This window comes from Berghia stephanieae, chromosome 1 (genome assembly GCF_034508935.2).
Source record: "Berghia stephanieae isolate SIO BIC M18660-M18661 chromosome 1, UCSD_Bste_1.3, whole genome shotgun sequence".
NCBI classification, from domain to species: Eukaryota; Metazoa; Mollusca; class Gastropoda; order Nudibranchia; family Aeolidiidae; genus Berghia; species Berghia stephanieae.
The window spans coordinates 82,024,895-82,052,125 of record NC_088360.1 but is presented as its reverse complement, the minus strand read 5'-3'; the positions used below and the strand labels follow the sequence as shown (position 1 = coordinate 82,052,125).

The window sequence follows — 27,231 nt, the reverse complement described above, 5'->3', positions numbered from 1 at the left end:
GTAGAATAGACCCCAACCTGGAAAAGATACTAAATAGATAAACAAATAAATAACCAGATTAGGTTAGTACATGTTGCATTAGAAATGGTACCCAGATTGTATTGTATACTTCAAATTGAAAGAAAAAAGTACCGTAAGTGGAAAAAATAATATAAGTAATAATGAGAGGTTTTAAGTATAAAAAGAGATCGTTCAACTTATCACAAGACTCTGATTGGAATTCATATGGAAAACGTTAATCTGTATCCCTCAGAGTAGTTTTTAATCTATGTGCACACAATGTTAATTATTATGTAAGGCATGGCGTCCCACAAAACCTTACACTGAGACAGGAAGGGTTAATAGCCATCATGCATAATTAGCCCTCTTAGAGTGTGACAGGTTTGCGTAATATTAAATAAGGTCGGAGTCTTACTGAATCTGTAGAAGGCGTAGGACTGTAGGTCTGGAAAATCATTTTAAATAACAATAGAGTCGTGCTCATTGGTGTTAATGTAATATGACTATGGTCTAGACATAATTGTCGTCGTCTTTTTTTTTTTTTTTTGGGGGGGGGGTGACAATTAATTGGATAGTCGATCATCATGCATATCTTCTAGAATGTGTATGTGTGAGCGTGTGTGTGTATGAGAAAGAGAGAGAGAGAGAGAGAGAGAGAGAGAGAGAGAGAGAGAGAGAGAGAGAGAGAGAGAGAGAGAGAATGTCTTTGTATGGATGATTGACCGTGAAACTGACATGTAATACAATGGAACCAAACATGAATTACCATTTCTGCACAATAAAAATCATATTATTCGCCCCTCTACCTAAATAGTAACGCGTAATGATACCATGTTTGCAATAATAATTTGTGACGTCAGATTATACATAGTTAAATTTCACAAACAATCAGATTATTTAAACAGAAGTATCATTTAAAAAATTTTGAAGATGTCTTTTATTCAGAGATGACGAAATCGGAATCGACTGAGGGCTAGAATAAAAGATTTCTTACACTCTTGCGATTTGGAACTCACAAGCTCGTCTAGCAGCGGGTTGGGAACATGTCCGGAATTCCAAAAAGCAAGAGTGTAAGAATCGTATATTCTTCTTCTTCTTCATTATAAATAAAATGAGCCATACAGCTGTCATAATTTAATTCTAAAATGAAATTTATTATAACGCCAACCTCGAATCTGGAACACTGTACTATGATCACACGACAAAAACATGATTCTCTAATTTTGGAGGGGACTAATTAAGACAATGCATACTAAATGTCTTTGATGCTTGAATTGCGTTAAATTACGTATTGAAACTAACCTCAATGTGTCTAACACAGGATAAAAAAAGTAATGCACAACATAGACATGGTTAGTATTCCATGCATATGTGTTGTTGTTTTTTGTTGTTGTTTCATTTTTTATGTTTGGTTGTTTGTTTTGTGTTTTTAACGGGTTCTTTATTTGCTCATTTTTGTTTTGTTTCTGATTTTTTTGGTTTGTTCGTTATATTTGTTGTTATATGTTGCTCTTTGTGTTTGTTTTGTTTTATTCGTTTTTTATGTTTGAAAAAACAAATTGTCAAATGGCTATAATAATGCCTCTTGAGGAAAACAAAAAATGCTGAAACAGAAGCTTTAAAAGAACGAAAACTGGCAGATTCATAAAATGGAAGAACAGAAAAACGATTATATATAATATGGAGTTATATCTGAAAGGAAAAGAGTACATCATTATGACATATCATGACAGAATAAAGCACAGTAGAGCAATAATTTAAACAGATTTGCATATTCTAATGATCATTTATTTAACAATATTTCAAAACAAAACACGGGATAGATTTTTAAAATCATGTGATGGAATAAGTTATTTTTCCCTGACCAAAAGATTATGTTACACCTCAGGTAAACCTTTTGTACAAATGTGTGTTCAAACAATAGGTATGAAAAATCCCCAACCTTCACACACAGTAGTCTAAATACAGCATGTGGATGTTTTAGTCGTGAGGTGTTTGGGTGTGTTAATGTGAAGCCTTTCAAAATTTAGGACACAAAAGAGTTTACCTTGAATCGGATTCCCTCGGACAGAGTAAGAGTAAAAGATGGTACGGCTCCCTCTGGAATTTGGGGCAAAATGAAGTTGGATGATGGGACTTTGTAGTTCTCAATATTCTCCATGCGTTTTCGGAGCATCTTGTCGTATTTAGTCACTGGTATTGATGAAAATAAAATTGCTAATATCAATTCATATCGGGTTTTAATTGGATAGAGTAGCACATACCTAAAGTCGACCCAATACCATGGTACCAACAAATCTATAGATGCAGCGAAGTTGACGTCCCTCAGCTCTATGTTATTATTTTTAGACAGCTATTTTAATGATTAGTTATCACTAAATTATATTAATCAGACTATATACATTCAAGGTTACACAAGTTTTGTGTGTTGGTACGTTATCTCCGGATGACGGATGTTGAGAGTATTTTATCTGAACGCATATAATCAATAATTAATTCCTTACTCTATCAAAACTTTACAATTTACTAATGGGAGAATAACAAGGACAACAAAATAACGTTTCTTTGTTCAGACGGGTTTGATGCATTATTTTCTGAAATACGTTGCCTCCATACTCAATAATATATAGTCTATTCTTTTAATCGCCATTGACTTCTGACTTTAAAATTACAGTATAAAATGATCCAATGATTTCATCAGTTGACCAGTTAATTGCTGTAGTCTTCGCAAAGTCCCTCCCAGGTTTGAGAGTTGTTTTGCAAAGAGGAGGGTCATTTTAATCGATCGATATTTTAAGGACGAGTTTTCTGGCCAAATTTTAAATACGAGTTTTTCCAGAGTACGACAATTAACTGGTTAATGGCTAGCATTCTATACCCGGTCTCTTCCTGGGATCTTCTGGAGTGTTTGTGGTGGAACGTTTGTAACCAGCCCAGTAGAATAAGAGCTCTTTGAACACGTGAAACTGGGCGTCGTCGAAGATGGATGGAATGATTTCTTTGCCACTAAGATATCGTTGGGCGCCTTTCAGTGTTCTCTGATGCAGATCTGCTGGGATGTCAATCTGGTGGAAGACAACACATTTCATATAATTATAATTAAATACTTCTATATCAATGTCGTGCCCAGAAGCTCAGTGATTTGAGGGTAAATTAATACATGTTTAGGTGAATTAATCCTGTAATACAATAATTAGGATGCCTTCAGTCATGGCGCCATTGAACTTTTCTCAAATTCACAAGCGACTCTGTCGTGTTGTTATTAAGAAACAGCCCCCAGTTATTAAGATTTTTTACGCCTCCTCGGGCTGAGCCATCTAACTTGAATTTGTCTTAACAATATGACAGGTTTATTTATAACAATCAATTAATAATCTGACTAAAGAGCTGCACGGGGGCAAACATGCTAAATAAGAAACTGTTAAAAATTAATTGTATGTGTGTGTGTGTGTGTGTGTGTGTGTGTGTGTGATTCAGGCAGTATCATCGATGGTTCATATTGATTAGAATTGAAACTGCTGTAAATGAGAAAAACGAGATACATTGACAAAAATGTTACCTGCAAAGTTGGTGAGTATACAGAATCTAGAAAACAGTCTACTATAGATTGGACTTTTCTCTTGAGCATTTCTTCGTCTGAAAACTGGTGGCTCCCATCCTGTAAGGCAATGTAAATAGCATTCTTCACGTGATGCAAATATAGGGCGGTTTTTGAAAACTTGTTAAGCCGATTATTTTAATCTTTCCAAAAATGATTGCTTTATTGTTTGATAAATACATTCTAAATAGTCAACTTTTTGAAAATAGACAGTTCTACGCGAGCTTGGTGTCTATCATAAAAAAAAAATTGCCCCAGATATAATTTTAAAGGAATAAAATCTTCAATATCTCTAATAAGGGAAAATTAAATTAGATTGTTAAACTTAGGAACTCAGGCTTCAAATCTATTTATAACAACTCTTTACTTGGTAATTTCATTGACAGGTATCAAACTAGAGTTACAGTCATCGTATATTATATCAAGCATCTCGAAATTGTATGTTTGTAAAGTCACTGTTTAATATAAAATGAATAAAAAAATTAAAAAGAATCTGCAAAAGATTAAGAAAGTTCTCTTCCAAGTCAAGTTTCTGGATGAAATGTACAAAGCATAAACAATAAGAGCAGAATATTATTAAATATCATGATGAACAATTTGTATTCACTACAAAATAAAGAAAATAATCTTGTACCTTAAATTTTTGTACTTCAACGTAGAAGAAGAGATCCTTGTCAATCTGAGGTATGCCATCCTCCTCTCCGTGTTTGAGGAGGTATTTGTAGAAATATAACATTTGCATAGATAGTTGACCCATTGCGGATTGACCCAGAGCTGCCAGGAACTCATTCTTGTCTTCTCGTGTCGCTTGGGCTCTTCCGGTTGTCTGCAACATTGAGGTTAAGAATTACTAGGTATTTTGGTTTCCTGGTCAAGTCTAATTAATGTTGATTAAAGTGTTAGACACCCGTTCGATTAATAAAAAAACCACGCACTCAACCATGTGAATATATTGTTATGAACATATTTCATTTTTCGAACTATATATTATGTCGCTTAGTGTTGGTTACATAAGTGTTTTTTCTTTTCCAAATGAACATTTTTTTCTATCTATAATTATGATGAAATTAAAAGTGATTTGATCGTTTAAGTTAAAGATCACATTTTCATAATAATATCAATTAACAATTTGAACATAAAGTTAAAGTTATCTTAGTAAAAAAATAGCAATCGCAAAAAAAGACCATCTTTTCTGATTTTCTTATGAAAACATTCATATGATAATCTAGCTAATCTAAAAGGTGTAAAATATACTATGTAAACATGAAGAAAAATGCTTTCCAAATACACCCTTTATCTAGAGCTAAAAGATACAACTTATGTGAAATTATCATCATTTTATATGGTCATCATTGATTCATAAACGTCTAAATCATATTTATTCATATCTTTTGATTTATTTCAAAGATTTAACTTCATAAACGATTAAATTCTCCAGATGTTAATATGTTCAAAGAATTAAGTCAAGTAATTATATAGGGTAACTTGAGGATAATGAACGATGCATCCAATCGGGAAGATCTAATGTATACAATAAGAGTAAGTGCATTGAAAGAGATAATCACAAATCGGAAAACTTCATGGCTAAAAGTGACACAAGAGAATATTGGAAAGGGAAAGAAGTAGGACAGTGCACACCACACGTCTATATTAAAAACCAAAACAGGACAATAAATCGATATATACTTTAACCTCAAAAACATCCCCATATTCTAATACAATGTTCGAAAGTTTTAGTGGTTCATTTTCTTAATGGCTGAGCAAGCAGCCCGTATTCAATTCATTATAGATTATTAACGTGATATATAAAAAACATAAGGAAAAATGTTCGCGTTAAATATATGTATTTTGAATAAAATTTCAATTGAATCTATTTTTCTTGTTTTAATAATTCTCTTGATTGGTTTCATTTTGTTTGTTTGTTGTTGGGTTTGTTTTTTTCTTGTGGTGGTGGTGGGGGGGGGGGGCGGTTATCATCTTTGAAATTTCATTTTTGTACACGTCAAAGCTCAATTCTAGTTTATTAAAACAAATGGATGGCGCTATTTCTCCACACCAAAGTATTTTTAAACAAACAAGGACTGGACCGGTCTCGAGAGACACGGTGACCAAACTTAAATCTAAAAATGAATATTGAAAACTGTTGCGACCCCTTTCCACTTTCCATCAAAGTGGTATCAGATCAGGTGTTTTCAAACTCTGGAAGTCATCGTCATTGTCAATAGAACAGAATTCAATGAACTGGGGGTTACCGTGGACAGCAGCCTTTCTTATCGGGTTCATCTCAATGTGTTGCCAGAAAAGTTGAAACAGACATCAGTCTCCTTATGAAGCTATTGTGATCTACAGGGTACGCCGCCCAGGCTCTTGGGAGAAAGTCCGGCCCGTTGCTGTGGGGTTTTTTTCAGCAGCAAAGTACGGCGCCCCTATATGGAGTAGAGGCCGGAACGTCTAAGAGGTAGACGCCAAACTCAGCAAGTCAATGCACATAGTCGAATAAAATCCCAGTGGCTTTTGTGCTTAGCTTCTCTGACATTGGTAGGAGATTCAATTACGAGATGGGGGTCGACTTACAAGCATATGGTTCCTCTTAGCGGGGACGTCGTCTCCTAATAACTGGGAGAGAAGCTTCCAGAGTTCTATATCAGGAAGAAGAGACATTGGGTGGCGGCTAACAGACTACAATCCAAAACTTGTCTGCACCAGTGAGGCCTGACGGCGTCTTCACTTGCACCTAACCTAATGCAGAGCATTTGGCTGAAATTTCAATGCGACACAGCTGCCTGGTTGGTTCAAAACGATTCATGACTGTAGAAAAGTTTTCGGAGGTTGTGCAGATCGTCGCAACATTGCAGTGTAAATGCCATGAGCAGTGTGGATACATTCGTCAAGAATATATTATAATATATAAAGGCTTTACAACTGGTCCAACATCGAAGAAGATAAGCCAAAGGCTCAAGCTGTTTGTGAGTCATTTTTAGAAAACAAAGAATCTTCATAAACATTTTTTAAAGGATTTATTCCAATATAGGTATGGGTATCTGAGGGTGGAATAAGTGAATTTTGTTTTCTCTGAAATGTGCGTGAAATTAAGGGATGAATGTTTACGTTACTATGTTTGATTCACCTCTTGTCTTTGATTTACTCTATATGTATATTTTTTGTAAGCCTGAAAGAAATGAAACACAAATGATGATAACTGTTTCCTGTCTAATTCCGAGTTTTAATTTTTAAAATGTACATAATTTTGAGTAAATTCAATACCGGATAGTTTCCCGTAAAAGATGCTGTCAATGTCAAAAATTTATTGTAAGAGGTCCTGTTTTATGAGCAGCATTAGGTGTGGGAAAGTTCAAATAAAAGGACACCAATGTATTCTTATATATCATTTAAATATTGGAGGGAAAAGTATTATCATCATTAATATCATTACCACTATTTTTACAATTATTGATCTTATTATTATTATTATTATTATTATTATTATTATTATTATTATTATTATTATTATTATTATTATTATCATCATCATCACCATCATCATCATCATCATCATCATCATCATCATCATCATCATCATCATAATCACCATCATCATCATCATCATCATCATTATTATTATAATCCCCATCATCATCGTGATCACTCTTCTTATCATTATCAAATTATACAATCCCTAAATTGATGTGCCTGTCAATATTAGCATCCGCCACAAACATCACCACCAATAGATGTGTTCAAATCAGTACATGGGCAAAAGAAAATTATAAACAGGAATTTCAATAAATGAATAAACAAATGAATAAATAAATAAATGAATAAATGAATAATTTTTAAAATAAAAATGCACAGTTGAATAAATAAGTTTTAAAAATATTTTTAAAAATAAATAAATAAATAAATACATTTTTGAAATAAACAAAGTCCGATTTGGTTGTAGATAGATAGAATAAAGTTCGTACCGAGAATATAAATGTTAGTAAGTAAGATAATGACAGGAAAAGAGTGCATGCATATAATATTATGCGTCATTGTTGTATAGAACAACACAATAATATGTCATTACAATGCCTTGAAGATGGTAAAAACGGGTACAAAATTGAATAAACATGCTGTGAGAACGTCTAGAATCCAATACGCATAATAATATAAGGTATGCCATTGTGCTGAAAATAATATTGTGTATATGTAGGTATATATTATTATGTATAATGTGTGTACATAAATGATATACATATAAGTGAATACATAAAATTGAACTAAAAAGGTGACCAATCGTCTCAAAACGGTATCGTAAATCAGATGCCAACGAGGTTTACTTATTTGAAGGTCTGATAACATAGATTGTTATGGGCTCATTGTTGTAAATGAATTACTCTAAAACCAACGAAAAATAATATATTGTTCATTACAAAAATGTTATATCAAGCCCATATTTGCTTTGAGCTATATGAGCTGAAACTGTGTGCACATCGGATGACAAAAATGTAACTTAAGGTTAAAATCATAGAATAAAAATGAAAGTTTTGTTTTTCGCACTTTAAGAAACTATATCTATTCTCCCAATAAAACAGAGATAACAACATAACGCACGCCTTGTGTACTTGACTAATTCATTCAGTTTTTAGCATCCAAATCACCCCTTTGTGACGACTGGTCACATATGCATATAAATAAACGTGAGTAAAGATAAATATGATTTAAAACATGAATTGTGATTTCAAAAAATTGTCATCAAAAAGCGACCATTCCTTATCTCTACTGAAGAGTAGCTGAAGTAAAATATATACAAAAAAGTTCCCATAATATATTTCAACATAAACAATAAAAAGTATGCAGGCCAGCGGGAGGAACAAGCTCTGAGCAATCAGTGATACCTTTTTCTTCGACTTTCCCAATGAAGTGAAAGAACTATCAAAGTCTAAAAATTCCCAATCATCGTTGAATGCTATGGAGTCTTGGGACAGCAGCTAAAATGTCAGATAACACATAACAATAATATAAAATGTGATTGTGATCGACAGTGACAGTCAATGGAACCTATGAAATTGTGAGCATTTATAAAGAAATAGGCTATAGGTACGTGAATTGTTAAATATTTGAATATTGGTTTTCCAAAATTTGTCAAGTCAATTTTACAATTTTAAGACGTGGAATTTATTGGAAAGAAAATGTCTTCTTAGTTAAAAATTACACATAGACAAGTCCCATGATTTACATAAAATTGGCTTTAGAAATGAAAATGGTCTTTAAAAAACATCATTAACGGTGATACAAGTTGCTTTAAAAAATTAGTTCACATTGCGGTTTCCCCCTTTTTTTTTCAAAACCTACCGACGAAATTACTAAATTCCAATTAACAAATCAAAATTTTCCAAAAATACTTTCCTTTCAAAACATATATTAATTCACAAGGTAGCATTACCAATTATGTTAAATTCATTAGAAATATAATCAAAAGTATCCAAATTTTAAAAAAAAATGACAATAAACAAAATTTATTTCGAAGAGTTCAATATTTGTTGAAGTCACCGTTGAATTTAAGTAGAGCACCCCCCCCCTCCTTCATCACAAACACATTGCGATAACCTAAGTCTTTTGAGAAGCCAAATTTAGAAGACCTGTTTAATAAAAAAAAATATTTACTTCCTATGGTTTATTATTTCAAAATAGAGGTAAAAATGTATTTTTCTGAAAACATTTTATTTCCCTTTACATTAAAAATAGAGGTGTAAACACGATGAAACAGAATGTGTAAAACATAGATTAATTCACTTTTGGAAGGGGATGTATATATAATAATCAAAATGCCAGAAAGGGTATTTGGAAAAATATGGCACGGCGATATATTTAGTTTAATGAGTGTTTTATACACAAAGAGTTTCTATTTTTCATTTTAGAACATTTCACTTTAATACATCATCTTCATTCTGGTGTTGAAAAGTAATAAGACGTTTATATAAGCTTTTTAAATGTTGCTTTGCATTTTGAATAATAATGTATAAATTTCCAATTACTCTAAACAAAACGTTCGACGGGCAGTCATCTGAAAAACTAGTCGGATTATTAAATGTTAACAACGTACAAGAGCAAATGATGTTGTTGCTAAACGGTTTTAAATCGAAAACTAAATGAATGCCATGAAGCATATTATAAAGCTTTTTTTTTTTAATTTCTGAAACACCCTCAAGTCAGCATCGGTTAATTCATTAACCGGTTAACTGTCGTACTCCAGTAAGACACATTTGTTAAAACTTAGGCCAGAAAACTCGTCCTTCAAAAATATTTGAATATATAATATATATATATATATATATATATATATATATATATATATATATATATATATATATATATATATATATATATATATATATATATATATATATATATATTTATATATATATAATATATTTGAAGGACGAGTTTTCTGGTCAAATCTCTGAATACGGTTCTTTCCAGAGTACGGCGATTTAATAAGCAATCAATGTACAGGAAAATTGTAAATAAAAAAGAGCCATTGTTTCAGAACACCAGCACTGATAAATTTCAGATGAATAACGTAGTTTATAATTGCACATCATACTGTCGAATAAATAACAAACAATTTTACAAATCTTGATCTTGATTTTGTATTTACTGATCAATTCTTAAGCAACAAAATGTATATTTGTTTCACTTACTAATAATCTATGTCTGTGTGAAATAAGACTTGAAGATAATTTTGCCACTGGCTTGGATGGAGTTTCCAAAAAGTGAATTTAATGTATAAACAAAGTGTAATAAATTAACCATTCTAGCTTCAACTAATTTACAACCATAATAATTGAATTATAAAAGTAAGTATTGCTATATATATATCTATATATACACATATATATATATATATATATATATATATATATATATATATATATTATATATATATATATATATATATATATATATATATATATATATATATATATATATATATAAGAATGTATACAATGATAAAAGTATTTAAAAAAAATTTAAAGTGTAATATAAATACCACAAAAATTGAGTTTTATGTCACGCATTGCACTAAATTATCATAAGCATTACATGAAAGTCAAAAACTATAACAGGACAAATATTGACAATTCCATTCTTAAGAATTTATTGTTCTATCTATCAGAATTTAAATACTCTAAAATTTACTGAGGGCAGACATGTACTCGGTTATAAGATCATATGATTGCTCACGACTTGGTTGCAAATCATTTCAACTCTCAATATAATAAAACATCATAAAAAAGGCGAGTTAATTTGTTATATTACAGTTTAAGACCTTCATTGTAAGCAATCCCAGCCCATATTGCAAGATTAAATGAATGTTACACATTCACAAAGCAAATGGCACCAAACAAAAAAGGTAATTATTCTGATGTCCCGATATTGCGTATTGCGTTTGATAATCCCGTGTGAGCAAATCGCATATACCACAAAGATGGAACGAACCTTCTTCTGTTAAATTGTGTCTTTTCTCTACACACTTGATGCACAGCTGCTGGATACTTGTAATTTTCTTTTGGTGAAATTGAATATTCAAAATATAACTCTTTATTAAATAAATCTTGTGTGCTTCGTTTATGAAACTGGACAAGTGATGAAATAGAAGTAAATCTTATTTTAATAGTTTCAGAGACTGAATGTAAGTTTGAACATTTTAAACTTATTCACGTCCACGGCAATATTGTAGTCAAACTTATTGTAAAATGCAATTTTATATACCTAAATTCAATCCTATACTATTCAGAATAATTCCATAACTGGAATCACAACTTTCTCTCTCTCTCTCTCTCTCTCTCTCTCTCTCTCTCTCTCTCTCTCTCTCTCTCTCTCTCTCTCTCTCTCTCTATCTATCTATCTATCTATCTATCTCTCTCTCTCTCTTTCTCTCGTTATACAAATCTTTGATATTTTGTGCCACGCAAAAATCTAATTTGAAGAAGGAAAAACAGTCGTTTCCGTCAACCATTAATTACCATTGTTCTCAACGCGTATTTATCATATCTCATTTTATCATTGTTTATCCAATACGTCTAGTTGTCTTTCCAATAGGCTTAGTTTGTCTTTGAATAATTCATGTAGAGCACATAAACTGTGTATGCTTTTATACGTTACTTGATGATATTGAGCACACATGTGTCTCCTTTTATGAATGGAAACGTTATAAGCGTGATGACAAATAACAGTTTAAAAACAAAACTTTATTCAGTAAAATAACACTCTAACAAACAAATTTGTAATAATTTTTTTTTAAAACCCTCCCTTTTCTAGATAAATACATTTCACCGCAAACTAAGATGTTTTTCACACCAGGAAGCAAAAGATGCTTATGAACATAAAATAAAAATAACACCCAACCCGATATAAAGTACTGATATGAATGAGGCAACACAGATCACAAACCATATCATATAAGAAAAGAGTACAGTTTCACACAACTGCATGATAGTGTTGTCAAAAGCATTTACTCGGAGTACATAGAAGCTAGCTTGGTTCAAACAGCTTGCAGACCGGAAACCCATAACACGATACTGTAGAGTATACATTCCAATCCACTGATACCTTCTTCTGTTGAGGACGTGATGATGATTTTGTGCAATCTTTTGTTTCTTCATTTTCAGAGATTGGTCTCAGATGACTTTCCCTAGATACAAGTTTCTCATTCCTCTTACTTCGAGTACTAAATCTCACAGAGTTACGCTTCTCATTGGCTGTTGTTACAGTTGGACGCGTCTTCCCGCCTTCAATGATGTTTACTTTCACTGACGAGAACTTCAGTTGCCGAAGCCTTTGAGACATGGGTTTTTCCTCCTCTTCATCTTCATTTGTCAACGAATCTTTATCTGATCCCTTCTAGTAAAAATTAGAAACCAAAGTCACATTGTCACATTAGTAATCAAAATCTGATTATTTTAAAAATAAAGAACTCATGAAAGAACCGTGGTGACTAATTATATTTTTCGGTGGAATTAATGATTTTGGTAATTAAATATCAAATTTCAAATGTACTCATGGATAAGGAAATAGAAGAAATATGTCAAGCTCATATATATTGATGTTAGAAAACAATGTAATTAAGTAAATAAAAAAGGTAGTATGATGATAGGGGTGGGGAGCATGAGGCTATTAAAGCAACATTTTTACTTGTCTCATTAACATTGTCAAAGCTATTTAATTCAGGACTAACTGGATACTTTGGTATGATACGGTATACGTATCTTTGTGCGTTTTAGTTTGTGAACCTTCTTAAATCTGCTTTTCAATTTAACATAATTAATAGTTGTTTTTAAGTGTTTGGTGTGATATATGTGATAATGTAGGAATCCTGAATATAAAGCACAACTATAAAAGAGAAATGAAATCAATCTTATGCAAATAAATTATGAATAAAAATTCAATTTCAATTAGGTATAAGTGATAATAAATCAATAAGTTTAATATCAATCGTTTATTTCTACAGCTTAAATTAACAATTATTGTTGAATCTTTACAACCTAGATCCTATAATTTTGCTTCTATTTAATTAAATCAAATGGTAGGTCTTCTTAGCTTCTTCTGTCGCTTTGAAACTAGATTTCACAGGTCCGGTTTAATACATAACTAGATAGAGGTGTTAATTCACTAAAAGAGTATTAAACCCTATCTCTGTTTCAAGATACGCCAATGTCAAAAAAACATCCATTACTACACATTTGTTATGAGTGACGAATTCATAACAGTGAGAAATGAGATAAACAGTAACCATCACCGGGACTTTCATAGTGTGTCTTCTAGTCAAACGTATTATCTATGACACGTAATTGATGGAGTTGATAACTAAATCTACTTTATCAAAAACAAAATTTTAAGGTTTTAATGAGAGAGGGTCAGAGCGAGAAGAGAGAGAGAGAGAGAGAGAGAGAGAGAGAGAGAGAGAGAGAGAGAGAGAGAGAGAGAGGGAGAGAGGGAGAGAGAGAGAGAGAGAGAGAGAGAGAGAGAGAGAGAGAGAGAGTAATGAAATTAAGCAGTGAACAATTTTCATTAGTAATAAGGTTGACTTTTTAACACCCAAGATGCATTTTTTCGTTCATTTAGGGAAAATGTCATAGCAGAAATAAGAGACAAATATTTCTACTTTTGAAAAGAACCAACTACAAATTGCACGTTTTCTTGTCCATTTAGACAATTATCTAAGCTACAGTCACTCCTGTCCTATTACAACTCACAAACATGGTAACAAAATAAATAAGCCTGTGGATAAACAGCTGCAATGAAAATATAAATAATATAAAACAGAACGGAAACAAATCAAACCAAAAATGTTATACATTGTGATATGACGTTTTTTTCACGTGGATGCCGTGATTAGTGACTTTAAAAACAACGCCAATCATTGAAGACCTCAGAGTTAATGTCACAACTTATACGATTGGAATCATAAAAGCCTAATCGTATCACGTTTATATCATAGAACCAGCCAAAGCTGTTTGTTTTGTTTTGTTTTGTTTTTGTTTTCTTGTTCTTTTTTTTCTTTGCTTTTTAAATTTAAATCATAATACAAATCTGCAGAAAAACACTAATTCGTCCGTATTAATTTGGGTCGTATTGCTGGTGCTGTTTGGCAAATCTTTGCGTGAAAAATAGCAATTCATGTTTTAAACGCCGAGATCTTCAATCCGTTGTTTCACTATGCTGCACCATGGACTCAAAATGAAATGAATAATACGTTGCTGGAACAGTTGACCATAAAAGTATAGAACAAAAATTAGGATAGCAACTTCATCTTTTAAAAAACAGAAGAAGAAAATTTTGGCTGACACTCCTCTCCAATAAAAAAAATAACATAAAAGGCTAATTATCATTTTACATTGTTTTTCGTGTTGGTTGAAGGGAGGGTTGAGCCCAAAACGCTTCACGTTGAGTTATTTTTTAAAGCTACTGTTTTAATTATTGATCTATACACAATTGATTGGTGATTCTAGACGGATAGAGTTGATCATTCAAAGTGAGATCGTGTTGTCATGAATGCAAAAACTGAAGTGTATAGTGAAATCGTACATAATTATTAAACTATATGAGAAAAAAATCTATTCACGATGAAAGCAAGCAAAATAAATGTTTTCTTCAATTTCAGTGAAACATCAATTTACTTATTGTGAGAATTTAAAATAACGATGAGCTAAAAAAAAAAATATATATATATATACATATTTATCATAGGTGAGTTGAATTTAAATTCATTTACCGGTTCTCTGCAAAAAGTTGATTCAGATTGAAAAAAATGATGATTAATTTTTTTGGGAGAAATTATCTATACTTTATAAACTAAAAGAAATAGAAAGATAATTGAGACGATTAAATTAAAAAAATGTTATCATATTGATGTGTTACGATAAATTATACACAGATTTTAATACAATCTCAATATTTATTTTTGCAATAACAATGAAATGCAGGTTTTTGAAATATCAATAGCACCCATTAGACCAAAAGAAGTATTTTAATATACCATAATATTTTAATCATTTGTCAAATTATTTGCCTGGTACTCGCAATTAAAACAACAACAAAATATTCAGTCTGGAATGGATTTTGGCAATGTCCTTACCTTTCCTCGTGACTTTCGTTTGTTCCATCCAGACATCATAGCTGTGTCATTGCCCATGCGCATTGCCAGTTCTGACTGAGACATATTAGCCAAGTCTCTAGGATCCATGCCAAACTCCTCTGCTTGTTTCTATAGAAAGACGGATCAGGTTTTAGAAAAATCTTTTTAGATATCAGAAACTTATGCTATCATTCAATGACACTAGGATTATAATTGTCATCCATATAAATTGATTAACCTTAATTATCTATTGGAAAAACTGATGTCGTATATTGTTCATAAATTAAATATCAAAGATCATGCAAATGTCAAGCAAAATGAAAAAAGGCACTGACTGTGATGAATTCCTTGAAGACTTCCTCAACTCGTGGGAGAACAGATCGCTGAATTTCTCTAAGAAGAGCAGACTTTGGTCTGTCTTTTTCAGATGCCAGTCGGGCTGAGATCTTTTCATTCATTGGTGTGTATTTCTTGCCAGTTGGATCCAGATATGTTCTGGAATGGACATACATTAAGTTAACACTCTTGACATGATAATGAATTGCAGTCCATTTAAATGACTGACTAAATGAAAAGATAGCTCTTGACTTTAGATTATTATTTTATCGACAAAAGACACAAGAAAAGTTTTCCACTTGGATCCAATATCATATTCTCCTGTCTTGAAATTTAAAAAATGTCCTCTTTTGGTAATAAAACAATGATTTGTCTTTATATTGTTTTTAATTGGTTGACCTGACACAATACAACATGTAGTAGAAAAACTGCCGATATATTTATCATAAAAAGTAGACACTTAGAAATTCATAATATTTGCAGACTCGTAACAACATCACTGAAGGATTATTTATAATAAACCATATCAACTTTTTGAGATATTTAAGCCCTCTTTCAGAGTAAAATAGTAGACATTCTAGCTTTTACAGTGCTAATCTCTTTATTTTAAAAAGGAATTTTGAGACCTGACTTACTTGGATATTTGTGAGGCATGGGCATCTCTTTTAACCTTATTGTCCTTGAGGGCAAAGTAGGATTCCACGTCACTGTAAAGGTGCATCATGTTGTGGACATCTTTGTTCTCTCCTTCGTTCACGTACTTCCGGAACATAGACATAATCCTTGTAGAAATTAAAGATGATCAAGAATGATAATGAACTTGCACGGAATTGTAACAATGACTTGAGCATGTTATAGACACACAATAAGGCCACGAAAGATGGAGAAAGTCTGAACTTGAAGTTCACCGCCCAATATATGTTTCCATTTGTAATGCTAACAATAATCCCATAACCCCTACCCAATCAATCCACATTAAGACAATCTAATGCATTGTATAAAGATTTAGACAAGTTGATCAACAGTCTAGCAGCTGATTCCTCTCGATTACCAGCTCACATTTACCAATATAAATTGACAACGCATTCTCCACTTATTTTAATAACAAAATTGCTATATCTAGAAAAAGCGTGACAATCTTTAACAACTAGTTGGGAATTGTCAAGAACGTCCTTTTAAATTGAATTCATCACCAAATTTGACCCCCCCCCCCCAACACACACACACAAACACACACACACACACACACACACGTTGCACTACTATAGATTCCATCGGGCAGGTGGTTGTGGAGAAGAGGGTTTATTGGGGGTTTTTTTATAAATGTTCTCTGTTGCTGTTTTGAATTTTTAGTACTTGATAAAAGAAAGGTTTTTCCACTGAAAATCGATCAAATAATTTATAAAACAATAAAGTAAAAGTTACAAATCCTTGTCTTCAAATAATATAAAAGTATAAAAGTTTGGATAATTCTACCTCATCTTACAAATATCAAACAATTCTATCAGCATAAAACTGTTGGGAAACTATTATATTGCGTCTAACAATCTTTCTTATCTACAGGTTTTAAAACAGGCATGGGATTTGAGCTGATGTGAGTTTTGTTTACAAATAAAATTCAGAGCGAAATACTATAAATATATATAATATATAAAACATATGAGAGAATAAGAATAAAAATAAATTTAAAAACGTTAAAACGTTGCGTAATGTATGAAATTCAAAGATCTTACATCAACTAAGAAATCAATCAAAGTTACAAAAATCTTGATAACTGTTTAATTTCTCTTTTTTTTCTTTTTTATTGGGGGGGGGGGGGTAAAATTTGAATGAGCATTAGAAAATTAATAAAGACACAACTCCATGCCTCACGTGCAACATAGACAGTCCAAATTGATATTATGGATTGTAGAGAGTGTTGTGAGGTCATCTATTCTTTATCGTGTATTATCATAGTCGGTCTAAAAATACAAATGTGACAGCTTCGATAGATAGACCTTCGATATGAGTTTCTTCTTCTTCTAGGTTCCATGCCTGGTCCAGGCTTCGGATACTGCATGAATTATCTCTCTCCATTCCTCCCTGTCTCTTGCTTTTTCAAACAGCTCTTGGATTGTTAGGTTGGTGAAGCCCTTCAGTTGGTCTATGAGTGTTTTTCTTTGTCTCCCCCGGGCGCGTTTACCAGGTATTTTTCCACAACTTGCCAGGTATTCCTTCTTATCTTTCCTTACTATGTGTCCGAAAAAGGATAGTTGTCGATCCACTATTAAGGGCATTAGTTTCCTTTGTTGGTATGTTTGTTTTAGCACTTCTTCGTTCGTTTTGTGTGCAGTATACGATATTCTCTGCATCCTTCTCAAGCACCACATTTCAAAAGCTTCAATGTTCTTTTGTGTTTCTGCATTTGTAGTCCAGCTTTCGCATCCGTATAACAAGATTGGCCACACGTAGCACTTCAAGACTCGGAATCTAATCCCGAACGACATCTGTTTGTTTTTCAAAATGTTTCCCAGGTCCATGAAGGCCTGTTTGGCTTGAGTTATTCTTGCTCGTATGTCTCGGTTACATCTTCCATCTGTTGTCACTATTGAACCTAGGTACTTAAAACTTTCTACGTTGGTAAGTTGCTCGCCGTGAATCGTTATATTGCAGGTGTTGTTGTTTTCGGGGTTTTTCTGTATTACCATGCATTCCGTTTTGGTGATATTCACTTCCATTCCCTTGGCTTCACTATCTACTACCACTTTGTCAACAATCTTTTGAAGTTGGATTTCTGATGTTGCAATGAGTACCGTATCGTCTGCGTATCTTATATTATTTATGTTGTGACCTCCCACTTTTATTCCCTCCATATTATTTATGCCCCTCATGATTGTTTCTTGGTATAGATTAAACAGATCTGGTGAGGCAACACACCCTTGACGGACTCCTTTCTTAATAGGAATGGAATTTCCTGTAGAGTTTCCGATTTTGATAGATGCCTGCTGGGTGTAGTATAATGTTTGCATGAGTCTGAGGTCTTTCTCATCAGCGCCAATGGAGTGCAGTTGTTTTAGTATTTCTTCGTGGCGTACTCTATCAAAAGCTTTTTTGTAGTCGACAAAACAGAGGTATAGTGGGGTCTGAACCTGTATAGCTCTTTCACTTAAAACACGGAGGAGGTATATTGCGTTCCTTGTCCCTCTGTCAGGTTGGAATCCATATTGTTCTTCTGCGATTTCGGGGTTAATCTTATTCCTTAGCCTGTTGATAATTATACGCAACAGTATTTTGTTGATGTGGCTTATTAAACTTATAGTTCTAAAATTTTCGCATCTGACTGCACCTGCTTTCTTTGGTATTGCTATGAAAATAGAGTTACAGAGATCTTCTGGAATTTTCCCAGTATTGTATATATTGTTGAATAATATGTGAAGTTCATCAATTGCTAGATCTCCTAGGCTTTTTAATACCTCTACAGATATTTCATCAGGGCCTGTTGCTTTACCATCCCTCATTCGTTCCATGGCATGTTCAATTTCACTTTTGGTGATGTTTGGACCGCTTAATGGTTCTTTGAATTTCAGTGGTGGTTCATTTCTATTTGGATCATTGTACAGTTCGCCTATGTATTCTACCCATTGGCTTTCTATATGTTGTTCTTCAAATAGCAGATCCCCTTGTTTGTTTTGGATACAACTTCCTGCTGCTTTGCTTTTCCTTTTCCCTGATAGTTCTTTTATTCTTTGGTGAGCTTGTTGGGGGTTGGGTTTGTATTCTCTTTCGATTTCGCAGCATTTCCAGTCTAGATAGTTCTCGTGTGCCTCGATGCATTTGGATTTAATGTGGTTGTTCAATGTTTGGTATTCTGCAGACCCTCTGTTGCATTTTCGTCTTTCTTCAAATAGGTTTAGAATTTCATTTGTCATCCATTCCTTTTTGCTGTTTATTTGAGCTATTGGTAAATGTTTTTCTGCAGTTGCTTTGACACACTTTTGGAATATATCAAATTGTTTTTCACATTTTTCGTTATCAGGTTCACTTTGGCTTTGTATCATGAGTGCATTTTCAAATTCTTCTCTCATTTTTGTTTGTATGCCATTGTCTTTGCATAACCTGTAATCCCTCTTTATTCTACCAGCCGTTCTCTGAATAGCTTTAAACTTTATCCTTACTGTACAAACAACTGGGACATGGTCACTGTCTACATCGGCGCCTGGGTAGGTTTTGCAATTTAATATGCCATTTCTGAATCTTAATGATACTGCTATAAAGTCTATCTGGTTCCTTGCTCTGTCCCCTGGTGATTGCCATGTCCAGGTTCTTCTTGGTGTTGTTGAAACCAGGTGTTTGAAATCATTAATTTATTTGTTCTACACCAATCTGCCCAGATGTTTCCTCGTTCATTTCTGTCTCCGAGTCCATGTGGTCCGATTATGTCACCATCTCTGCCTCTGCCAATCTTAGCATTTAGGTCCCCCATTACCATAAGGACTTCTTGTGATTTACACATTCGTTTTGCTTTGTCTAGTGAATGGTAAAACTCTGTCATATCTGCATCTGTCGCCTCTTCTGTTGGTGCATAAACTTGAATAATATTGGTGTCAACTACAGGTCCTCTTAGCTTAACCAGCAAAACTCTGTCTGAGATTGCTACGTGCCCTTTGTAAAATTTGGTTGATTTTTGGTCTAAGATCATCCCTACTCCTTTTTGGAAAGAGGTTCCACCACTCCATATGATCTTATATGTCGTGTTGTTTTCTTGTTTTGACATGGTTCCCTGCTCTTTCCATCTCATCTCTGCCAGGCCAAGAATATTTATTTGGAGCCGTTTCATTTCTTTTAGAATGTTGTTTAGTTTTCCTTTTTGGGCACAGGTCCTGACATTCCATGTCCCAATTTTGGTTTTGTCACATTTGTTAAATTTATTTCGCCTAGTAACTGGCTGACGGTTCGGTGTGACCTGACGAACATCACGCTCCCAACCGAGCGAGGCAGCAGTCTTCCGTGAAAACATGCTCCCCTTTACGCTGTCACCGTTTGACTTTTGGACTTATTCATGCAGTTAACTCGGCAAAGTTACAAGAATGGTTTGCCATTGCCTATTCTTGTCGCCCTCTGCAGTTGGCCAGCTTGACCTGTTACCGTTCGACACCACGAGGAGGTTGCAGTAGGGCTTGATGATGATCTATCTTTGCAGACTTGGCATCATCCATTTGTCGATATGAGTTTACTCTGTTAAAACAGTCTTCAAACAGTAAATTTTGAAAGTGTAACCGAAAAAAAAAATCAGAAAAACATGTTTTTATTGCCATTCACTTACTGTCTGTTTCCAGACATATCCTGGAACGTTGGCACCTTCTCAGACCTGGCACCATCTGCCTCGTCTTCTCCCTCTCCCAGCTCCTCTCCTTCTTCTTTTGTGAGATCGGATTGCTGAGGATGAGACGGATTAAGGAATTGATGGATCAAACAAATATTAAATTCACTACACTCACAAAGACAGATTTGAAAGTGAGATCTGCAACCTAAATGAAAACGCAAAATGTAATAGGTCTAGTATTCCAGCATAAATTCATTTTTTTCATTGGCATTTTTATTTCATCTTCTCTCATATATTTATCTAGCTAATTATGAGACCCTGTTCATGCGACATAATGGGTACTTGTGAGTTGTCGAAATGGTGAATTAAAGATGATAATGATGATGACGACGATAATGATGATGACGACGATAATGATGATGATGATGATCATAATGATGATAATGATGACGGCGACGATAACGATGGTGATGATGATGATGAGGAGGAGGAGGAGGGGAGGAGGAGGATGACGACTATCATAATTCTTGTCAGCCTTACCGGCGTAGGCTTTTTCTTCTTGGCCTCCCTCTGCCTGGCATAAGCCGCACGGATTGCTTTCTTCCTCTCCCTCTCCATCTCCTTCCTTCGTGCCAGGGCCTCTGCCCTTTTCTGAGCTCTCCGTTCAAGGTCAATGTCCTCCGCCATGGACAGGGCCTGGTTCAGTCGTCTGGCACGCTCTGATGCTGTTGAACCTGGCACCCTACAGAAAATGGATGAGAAAGGCCACCGATATCGACCATGCTTCATTTTACTCATCATGCAGGGAAAGTCTGTCGAGGTCATAAGTCTTACATTTTTTATTGATAACTTGAAAGACGTATGACATCCTGAAATTAATTGAGCTTAGTCATCTTATACTCTCTTCAACACGTATAAGCAATATATATGGGATATCATTCTTATACGCAATGGCTGTATATATGTTAATCAAGCAAAGATTATGGGATTCTAACAAGTACTGAGAGCATTCTTGCAATGCTATAATAGAGTTTTGAATAATGTAAAAAAAAAGTTGACGTTAAAGAATTTTATTACACTTTTAAGCATTAGTTGACTTTCTTAATGGTTTAAAAGTCTTAACTAAAATGCTTTTCCTGTTACAAACAAATGTGCATATGAATGAATACAGTAGTCATGTCCAAAAGTGATTGGGGGTTCTTAAATTTCTAGATTATGTCGGGATTATACTTGTACTTTCTTTAAACATATCTTAAAAGAGAAATACGCTAAAGACATTTATCTCAGAGATGCAAAATCGTAAATATATTACCAGGATAGCATTATGTTCTTTAGTGGACATATTGTATAGAAATGCAACAAAAAAAACCCCCAAAAAAAACTCCTTGCATTGCATAGATATCTCTTTATTTAAAAATGATATTATACTCTAAAGTAAAGAGAAAGAAATGAAGTGATACCTTAATCATGATGGAGAGTTGTATGATTAAAATGTTTGCATAAAAGCTTCAATCTAAATAGAATCTAATTATCTTTAAATAAGGTGGGTAACTTTATTTGATCACAATATTTTTAGAGCTGCAATGGAAAAGGACGAGGTTTGTTTTTTGTTTTGTTTTTAGAGGGGGGTCTTTATTTTTTTTTCTTTTCTTTTCTATATTTTCTCTCTCTCTCTCTCTCTCTCTCTCTCTCTCTCTCTCTCTCTCTCTCTCTCTCTCTCAATCTTTTTAAGCGAGTATTTTTTCGTGTTAGATTTAAAGTATCATTCGTATACACCAGAAGTGCTCGGTTAGATAATGATGTCATTGTTATGTAGCACACTGTTATGATAAACAAGATCTAGTCACAGCAGGATAAAAACACAGACGTAAATGCAGAAGTTGGCCAACCACAGATGTGTTATAATCATATATCAATGTATCTGGCACAACTTTGAATATATAATTTAGAGCCAAATGCTCAAAATTTAGTTGCATTTTTACCATTCAAAAGAACGATTATAATTATTTTGGATCATTTGAAAATAAAAAATAATCTTTGAGGTTCTTAATATAGGGGGTTGGGGGGGGGGTGGTAAACCTGTATTATTTCTTTAATATACAATTTTTTTAAATTGAAGATATCATAAATTTGTTTGTTGTTATTGTTGTTGTTGATCGATTCTGCCCACTACGATGACGTCACAGATGGTACATTTAATGAATTGCAAATCGAAGAATTAAAACCCATCAACCACCAAGGGAAAATGAAATTGACAATAATCAGGAAAGGCATGTTTAACACGGTATGAATGAAGTGTTATTTTTAGAATGAATGTTTCTTGCATATTTCAATCAGCTTTGTTTGTTTTCAAAACTTGAAAGTCATTTCGAAGCCTAAAAAAAAAAGAAAAAAAAGAAAAAGAAAGATGATTATATAGTCAAGAGATAATAGATCAAAAGTATTTCTGCAATATCAATGTCAAAAGAAAAAGTAATTTAAAAGGCACACATTCAAGTCGAGAAAACTTTTCTAATTGTCTTTTGTTTAAGAAAGTCTTCCGAGTCAAAGACGCAAGGTCGAGGAAAAAAGAAATCCACTCAAATACTTGCATGGCATATACTAATATCAAACAAAAACATAAATAAACAGATAATTTACAATAAAAATATAATTATTACTGACAGAAACATACATCTGACTGTTTCCATCTCAATGAAAAGACCCCAGTCATGACCTAAGAAAATCCAAATAGTCTTATTCTAGGAGAGGGCAACAAAACCAGAAATAGCAAGAGTGTCTTCTCGCTTCAAGATAAGTTCCACCTGCTCTTTCTAACACTATATAAACATACACATTCATATATTCATCTTGCAGCTACGCCGGCTATCCAATTTCTAAAAATAGAATTGAGCAAGCGTTAGCTTTATGCTTAAAAGTTATGTGAGTACAATACATAATGACAATTGCCATATTTATTTCAGATTAGTCAATCCGCTGTCCCCTTCTAATAAAAATTACGACATTGTAGAAGACTAAAGGTTACTTCTTAAAAGAATTATAAAGATTGAAATAAAACTAAAGCAAAAGGTAAAATATGACCCATCGCCTCCAAATGGAATTATGTTGGATTATACTTGATCATAAAAATTTAATCTCAAAAATATAAAACTTAAATTAATTTGAATTTCATTGAATAATGAATACAGTTTCTTAACCTAGAAAAAAAAACCTTCTAAAATGTATTTCTCATTATTTTAATTTCTAATATACTTAAGATCGTGTTCAATTCCTGGTAACACCATACTGAGGCAGCGGAGTCACATATAAGTTATATATCATTGGTTACATGTCAATACACAACAAGAGTAATTTGCACAAAACTAAAAGTGCCATTAATGAAAGATAAATGTAATGGGAGGATAAGGCAAGGGCCTAGGTGAGCTAATACTACACAATTTTAATAACCCTAAATTAATTACAGATCGATTTTTTTTCATCGGAATTCTTTGAAAACACAACGCAAAACTTCTTTTATCGGCCAATAATTAAAGTAAGCTATATCAGTAGATATCATCGAATTGTCAATATCAATCAATGCTGATTATTTGAGGCTCCATTGCATAATTTCCTTTATTTTACTAGTCAAATAGTGGACTGAATTTCAAAACGGAGCTTCTGCTTTCGTATTAATATCTAAAATAATCAGAATAAACTACAGATCTAACACTTTCTTGACTCAAAGAAATTGAGTTTAAAGAGATATAAGTTACTGAAGGACGGAAAAGAGGAGGAAAAATAGGTTTTTCTAATTTTCTTCCAATCCCCTTAACCGCCCTTCAAGTGAATCTACTCAATAGAACTTTTATATAGCGCAATATCCACTAAACATGCTCAAGGCGCTTTACAGAGAGTCCCTGACCAACAGCAACATGTAATATGTAGACAGGGGTATGACGCCTGTTAGGTGGTATTGCAATTTCTTTCTGACAGAGACAACGCTGTTAACAGCCAGGAACTCATTTTACACCTGGGTATGGTGAGAGAATGTGACTAAAGAGCCTTTTCCACGGACTCAACTTTGCGTCGAGCAAGGCTCGAACTCAGGACCTTCCGATCCGAAAGCGAGTGTCATACCACTAGACCACATAGCCGCAATACAAATTCAAGAAAGTGAGGTGAGCAGGCACGTATGTTGATAATAACAAGAAATGAAGTGAGTAGAAAAGTGCGAGACAACAAAAGAGAATAAAAACCTTTCTGTTATTATCTACTCAATACAGCAATGTTTATTTTAAAAGTGCAGTGTTACAACATTGGGAGTAAATAGTGTTATTGTGTATTAATACAGACTAGCAATAAAGTCATGAAGCAAAATGAAGACCAAAATTTTACCTGAGTGGCTGCAGTCTATACATGAACGGTTACAAGGCGTTATTAAAGCAAAGGCAATTCATAGTTTCATCATGAATTTACAACGTGATAACAAGGAGATTGAGGGAAATTAAATAAAAAGGTAATAATTTTTAAAAATAGAATTAGTAAGCCCTGGACAAAGGTGAAATCCACAGATCAGCTATCAATTTATCATTTTCAAAATAATGATTGCATTGTGATAGAAAATGGATTCTTTGGATGACAATGACAATGTGGTTACGCTGATATTTTATAATAAAACATTTAATTCTAAAGCTGCTATCTGCAAATAAAATGTATGCTGAAGAAAAGATGAAAAGTTATAAAAATGAATACTATCAGCTAATAGGAATACAATTATTCAATGAACTAATTTCTATTCTCATATAATAAACATTATACTAAAAGTAAAATTACAGATTCTATATCATATTTTACAACTACAAGAAAAATTATTCCAACAAAACTAAAGACGGAATATGTTCTGCTCGCTCTTAAAACGTTGGCACAAAACAGGGATACATGAAAAAATAAAACAAAAGGAATCCAACAAGCAGAGAGCATGCTGACAACCCCACAGTTCACGGCAAGCGTCCTTGAGACTGCGTAGCCAAGTTCATTCATTTATTTCATAAAGAGTAAGTCATTATAAATTGGTTCAGAATATCCTCCAAATACATTAAATGAACCACAAGATCTAAACAAATTAACCATATTTTTAGATATATTTTTAGCCAGTCTGCAGAGGGTCTTTGTATGAAAATTCCATGCACCTAGATACATCCAATCAATTCGTTGTTTCACATATATAACATTTGTTGGGTGAGATACATTGGTGCATTTTCACTTAGAATCATACCGAATGAAATTTCAGAGAAATAACAGCATGCATAGTAAAATGGGTAAGATAATAAATAGTGACGGTTGGTTTTTTTTTTAACATTCACATGCATGCACTGATGAAATATCTTAAAGCTGTAGCTTGCCTACCTTCTAACCCAGGGCTTCGGTCGTTTGATGAGGAGATCATATTCTGTAACAGTGATTTCAATTGCTTCGGCTGTACTTGGTGGTGATTCACCGCCATGCTTAACTCGACAACTGGGATGAAAGAACAATTCACAAGTGAGTACACACTGACAACTGCTTTATATATATATATATATATATATATATATATATATATATATATATATATATATATATATATATATATATATATAGATATATAGATAGATATATCAGGATTAAATTTAAGATTATTTTTAAAGAATTAAATGTTATGACATCAAAATTAAGTTGTCTTTCGAATCAATAATGGCCATGAGCACTGACCATATCCTAGTCTATGTAGGGGAAAATTGACAGCAAGAATTATTTGGGAATTATTCTCTAAATAGGCTGCTATTCAAAAGGAGAGTATTGTCCAAATCTGAAATTAGTTCCAGCAATCCTATCATTGGTAGATGAACAGTGAGGTCAGAAAAAAAAATGTCACCTAAAGTAAGTGAGATTTGGATTGAAATCGAAAAATGTACAAATTCCATTTTAAAAAAACAAAATTACACCAGGTAGTAGATTTATATTAAGCCCGAATTGAAAATTGTACTTTTAATTCGGAGTTATTTTTTAAAAAGGGCATGAACTTAAGTAGTGGTAAAGCTATTTGAAAAACTTTTGACACTAGAAAAAAAAATAGAACAACTTCTTACTCTAAGAAAGTCTTAAGATCTTCTTTGAGATATCGAATCCAAGCCTTCTCAAGCTTTTCCACAACAAGGTCTTTAGCATTGTCAAATGTGGACGCATCAAGGAAATCCCTTGCCTTCTCCAGACTGTACTTGAGACGGTTTATTTCTTTCTCAGGTAATTCTGCCAAAAGTTTTAAAAAATATATTTATTTAATTATGAACATATTTATCTACATGAAACAGTTTACATCTCTATTAGTATTTACGTAAATATTAAAATGCCTATACT

At 33.2% G+C, this 27,231-nt stretch overlaps 1 protein-coding gene across 22 annotated transcripts in view; it reads right to left on the bottom strand.

The window, feature by feature from the left end:
• The window catches only part of LOC144958949 (uncharacterized), a 73,265-nt gene that overhangs the window by 11,688 nt on the left and 34,346 nt on the right, over positions 1-27,231 (bottom strand). For 5 of the 22 annotated variants that reach the window (XM_078891309.1, XM_078891268.1, XM_078891274.1 and 2 more), the window contains exons 16-29: positions 26,964-27,123; positions 26,242-26,352; positions 25,231-25,245; positions 21,397-21,598; positions 20,857-20,969; positions 16,190-16,336; positions 15,554-15,713; positions 15,219-15,347; positions 12,194-12,484; positions 8,476-8,568; positions 4,233-4,424; positions 3,560-3,658; positions 2,879-3,065; positions 2,048-2,193 (exon numbers count right to left, since the gene is read on the bottom strand). In XM_078891309.1, the coding sequence (XP_078747435.1) occupies positions 2,048-2,193; positions 2,879-3,065; positions 3,560-3,658; positions 4,233-4,424; positions 8,476-8,568; positions 12,194-12,484; positions 15,219-15,347; positions 15,554-15,713; positions 16,190-16,336; positions 20,857-20,969; positions 21,397-21,598; positions 25,231-25,245; positions 26,242-26,352; positions 26,964-27,123 (2,045 nt within the window). Of the gene's footprint in view, positions 1-415; positions 446-2,047; positions 2,194-2,878; positions 3,066-3,559; positions 3,659-4,232; positions 4,425-8,475; positions 8,569-12,193; positions 12,485-15,218; positions 15,348-15,553; positions 15,714-16,189; positions 16,337-20,856; positions 20,970-21,396; positions 21,599-25,230; positions 25,246-26,241; positions 26,353-26,963; positions 27,124-27,231 lie in introns of all 22 variants that reach the window. The other 17 variants (XM_078891249.1, XM_078891281.1, XM_078891286.1 and 14 more) reach the window with 12 other exon arrangements.